The sequence below is a fragment of the Apteryx rowi genome, unplaced genomic scaffold, assembly GCF_003343035.1.
Source record: "Apteryx rowi isolate R43461 unplaced genomic scaffold, aptRow1 scaffold_827, whole genome shotgun sequence".
NCBI classification, from domain to species: Eukaryota; Metazoa; Chordata; class Aves; order Apterygiformes; family Apterygidae; genus Apteryx; species Apteryx rowi.
The window spans coordinates 230,824-235,837 of NW_020451124.1; the positions used below are offsets into that span (position 1 = coordinate 230,824).

Consider the following 5,014-nt stretch of genomic DNA (forward strand, 5'->3'; position numbering starts at 1 on the left):
CGTGCCCCCCACACACACCCCTTTTTTTTTTTTTTTGGAATGTTCTGGTAAATAGGTTGTCTGTTACATAGCCTTTCTTTTGTTTCCTATTGTACTCTGACAGAAATTTTGGGAGTTGGCAAAACAAGTGAGTGAATTTATGACGTGGAAGCAAGTGGAGTGTCCCTTTGAAAGGGATCGCAAGATCCTGCAGTACTTGCTTACTGTCCCAGTCTTCAGTGATGATGGTAAGGAGCTCTGAACTTCCTGGAGGTCAGGTATCACTTGCTATTTCTCAGTCTCTATCCATGTTAAGTTATTACTTCCTTCCTTACCAATAAAGAAAGACTTTATCGTGGGACATCTCTGGCTGGGAAATTACAAAATGCTCCTCCCTTACAAATAAGGGAGAGAATAAGATCTTTCTTTCAGTGTGCACGCAGTTTGTGAAAAGTGACTGAAATGGAATGAAAAAACTTTATGGGAATGTGGTTACCATAAATACCATCTGAGGTKTATTTATGTGGACTTCCAGGATGCTTTACACTAAAGGGTGCTGCTTGAAAGAGAAACCTGGGGCTTAGCTGTTTGCTTACAAAGCACCAGAACCATGGCCCTAGGCTCATTCTTTTCTTTTGAGAGGGTTTTCTTCCACTCTCATGCTTTTTAGTTTTTCACTAGCTGTTTTTTCCCCCTTAGGGTAGTCTCTGTTCTCACACACTTTTTGTTAATATTGTCTGGATGTAATTATAAGCAATGCTATGCTTCTGAACGGGATTCTGGAGCCCTAACCTGAGGGATGGATAATATAGGCCTGCTTCATTTAACTTCAGTCTACTTTACAGGGAGAGCAAATTTAAAAGTGCCGGTAGGCCTAAACATACCGTATTTGTTTCCGATTGCAGCACTTTACTTGGCTTCCTATGAGAGCGAAAGCCCTGAGAATCACGTTGAAAAGGACAGATGGAAGACTCTGAGGTTTGTGTCAAAGGTTATTCGCATCAATAAATAAAGAGAATGGGACGTAGAGCTAGCATCAGACGGTTAAAACCAAATGGCATGCTACATGCTTCAACAGATGGGGCACAGCATCAGTGTAAATCTCCCCTCTGCTACTAGACTCTTGGAAAAATGAGCACAGGCGGTTCTTCTTTATCTTAAACCCTCTCAGCCCTCCTCTCCCTCAGGGGGTAGGAGATTAATTTCTTGTGTCATTCAGTATCAGAAAAACACTTTCTAAACTTCAAAGAAGTCTCTGTTTCCTCACAACTATTACAGAGCACTCTAGTTTTCAGGCAGACATTTTCTGAGCTATTGCATTCTTTTCTGCATGTATCTTTTCAGGCAAAGCTGGGTTTTGCACAAAGATCGTTCTAGGGCAAATCTRTTCACGAAACCAGCTAACATAATTCAGAGTTCCAGCTGGGAAAAACAAATTTAAGCAAATCCCATTCTTGGCTCTTCTTCCACTGCTGACTGAACACAGCCTAGTCACCTCTTTCATTTTACTAATTATGAAAAATAAATGAATCGGCAGGGCAGCGTTTTAGTTGCTGCTTTGCCAATTAACTTACAAAACATGTGAATTCATGGCAGCAGAGAAAACTAAGCAGGCACACAGATGGAGACAAAGAGGTAAATAGGTATATGCGTAGTCTGTATTTTCACCCCTAAAACATGCTTCCTCTGTATTCTTCAAAATACTGATATCCCAGGGATGCCACACATGACCAATAGCCAGTTGTTCTCAGCGCTGTTTCAGGCAGCTGGTACATTAACACCTAAAGGCACCTGTGAATATAATATCCCAGCTGTTCTGATCCACACTGCAATATCATGGAGAGACAATTATACAAATACACTATAACCTTAAGGATTTTTTGGAGCTTTGCTTTCTATTTAGGCCATGTTGCCTCTTCCTGGGGTATCAAGGGAGATGAAACAATTCCATCTGACTAGTCCCAGTTCATTTGGGGAGGGGAGGGAAAGGGAGAGCTCCTCACATCAGTATACAGCCACTCCTCATAACGCACAGAGGCAAGATGGACAGAGAAAGACTTGGGGCTTGCAAAACTGTGATAACACCAACCTCAGTTTCGCAGGATCCTTATCTGAGGTGCTCTGAACCTATCTGAAAAGATTTACTTTGTTCAAACGATTGTCTTTACTTATTTATTTTTCTCTCTTTCAGGTCAACGCTTCTTGGCAGAGTCTAATATATGAGATGGCTGCTGTTTCTGCCGTTGCTGTATTATGTGGATTATTAAGGGGCATGGCTTGGTTTATTTTTTTGTGCACCGAGTGGCATTCAGAGTAATGAGGACTGTGCAGTCAGTCAAGATATCGTGTCAGCAAAGATGAAACAAGTCGACAAACAGGCAGCTTCTCATATCTGACAGATGAGATTAAATCACAGCCCACTCGGTTTAAGTATTGATTGAGGACAATGCTGACAGAATACTTTGAAGAGCTCGGATACCGCCTATGAATCATTTCACGCCTGGATGGAATATTTTCCCATTCCTTATGTTGGAGCTTGCTGCTGCTAGAACTCTGCAGAGTTGATACTAGGTTGCAGAGGGAAAAAATCACCATTCCTTTTGCTGAACCCCCAAGTCTGCATYGAAGAACTTCCATTCCTAATAAGCTGAGTATAGCCAGGAACTTTGCCTGAATCAGGATTGCTAAGAAGGGAAAGGACTGGACACAACAAGTAGGCTGCTGGGGAGACTTTCTCCCCACCACTGTAATGGTGGCTATTTTTTTTTTCTTTTTCCATTATGTTTTTGAGTTGGCTGCTGGCAGGCAAACTCATTATTATTATAAGTTATTTAAAAATTATATAGTAATGAAAATCAAGACTGTGATAGAAAACACACCTGCTAGAAAAATACAGTAGCAATGTAGCTTGGACTATTTTATGTTTTGTAGGGAGTTTTTTTCTTTCTTTCAGTTGTTTACAACTAACCACTACATGCTACAGATGTTCTTATTTTTACTATACTGTTTTGTTACTCTAATTTTCCATACTTTACTTTCCTGTTATATTAGGTTGAACAAGCTGACTTTTCTAGGATGGTCTTTGAGAAACTGATGTACAAACCATCTTAAAATATGAAAGTATGTTTTTATTAAGTCATTTTTGTAATTGCTTTTTTTTCAAAAGGGTACCAGTGGAGAGAACACAATCCAGCTTGACTGAAATTGCAAGATGCCAAAAAGAAAAAAAGATAAGGTTTCTTCTCAACTACAGCTGCAAACAAAACAGTCTCCCTTTGTGTTTATTTTATGGATTATCATTATGACTGTGAAGTAGTTCAGTACGTTACACATCTGATAAGTTTGTAGTAGCTCTGAATACTTAGCCACTCTATTCTAGGAAGAACCTGATTGGAAAAAAAAGAAACTGTAGCTGTAGATCACCCTGGATGCAAAATCACTAAGCAAAAGCACGTGGCAAAGGAAGGTATTTGCAGTTACCCTGCCACTGTTATTTTAAAAAGAAAAGAAATAAGAATAAAGATATCTGTTGCACTGCATCTCTGAGTTTTCAGGTAGGCTGGTGTTTAAGTTTATGCTCTGTCAATCCCTTTTCAGGCAAGTATTTAATTTTTGAAATCTGTAAGAACATTTTGAAGTACYCTTAGTCAACAGGGATGCTGTCCTTAACTACTACCTGTTTGSTGGTACAAGGTGTTGGAAATCACTGAACTTCATATCCCATGAACCTCAGCTATGAAAGTGCTAGGAGCCCTGATGGTAGAATAGGATTCCTCCCCTCCTCTCCTATTCAGTGTGTTAAGGTGAAGGAGAAAAAAGATGCCAACTCTTTCAAAGGAGGAAATCCATCTTTMATAGGATTGCTTCTGCAGTTTACAGGCTTTAATCTCCAGCCTTCATCAGGTGAGGTCTTTCCAGCCCTCCCCTCTTGATCGCTCTCTTTTTAAGGCTTCTAGGCAGGACTTAAAGTCAATTGATGTAAAATGCTGGGGAACATCATGTTTTCYTCCTCCACTCCTTTTGGGCATACTATAGTATGATCATAAGGTATATAAATGAAGGTAGTGCATAAATGAAAATAGTTTCCGTGACAAAATATTTGCTATCATTACCTTGCTTTTTTACATTTTTATTGCTAGGGAAAGCCAGAGAGTGGAACAAAGGGTTAGCTACCTGTGGAAGTAACTTCTCTTCTTCCCTCCTGCACTGTAACATACTTTGACTCCTGGCCTGGCTTAGAAATGCATTTGTTATTTATGTAGTTTGAACGAAGCATTTGTAAATAAAAAGAGAAATAGCATTAAGCAGCCTCCATCTAGAGTGTGTGCTCTCTGTGTTGTCTTGTGGGGCGTGTTTTTATGGAGGAGAGGCAGCACATACCAGTGTGATTGGTATGCAGGAGGAGGCTGCCTCCTGGGCACAGCAGCCTGGCAGCAGGTGCAGGAGCCTGGGACTGGTACTTCAAAGGGGAATGCAAATTCCCTTGCCCCAGGCAAGTCAGAGGCTGCTCCTTGTGGGTGTTAATGTACTTGCTGTTTGATGGTACAGCAATCTGAGTCTCATCACTCCTGGTACCTTCTGGACCCCATCTTTCAATGCAGCTACTGTGTACATCCTGAGCTACTGTTAGACCATTGAAGCATTGGCTTGGAAACAGTCAGTAGCACTTACCGGTAGGGAATGAGAGAGAAAATGAATCTTTTAAGGCTAACCAGCTCCTAAAGGAAACATTGCACACCCTCTGAAATTAAGAGTTACAAGAAGTCATTAAATGTAACAAGTTCAGTATTCAGCCAGGACTGAATATCCCATCCGAGTTCAGTGGTGACAGATACTCAGTGCTTAAAAGGGACAGAAGCAACACCTAAGTCTATCCTGTAAAAATGGCTCAAACACAGCTTTTATTTCTTTTTCCTAGTGGTGAAAGCAGAGATAAAAACCGAGTCTTATGAACACATGTGAACCAACTTGTTGAAAAGAGTCTAGATGTTTGGCTAATCCCACAAGAACAATTCCTTTTCTTGTCATGCAAGTA

General features: G+C 40.6%; 1 protein-coding gene across 4 annotated transcripts in view; it reads left to right on the plus strand.

The window, feature by feature from the left end:
• The window catches only part of RASGEF1B (RasGEF domain family member 1B), a 34,573-nt gene extending 30,282 nt beyond the window's left edge, over positions 1–4,291 (plus strand). For all 4 annotated transcript variants that reach the window (XM_026089666.1, XM_026089667.1, XM_026089669.1 and 1 more), the window contains 3 exons: positions 104–227; positions 885–957; positions 2,171–4,291. In XM_026089666.1, the coding sequence (XP_025945451.1) occupies positions 104–227; positions 885–957; positions 2,171–2,195 (222 nt within the window). In that variant the 3' untranslated portion in view covers positions 2,196–4,291. The remainder of the gene's footprint in view (positions 1–103; positions 228–884; positions 958–2,170) is intronic.
• Positions 4,292–5,014: the final 723 nt, after the last annotated feature.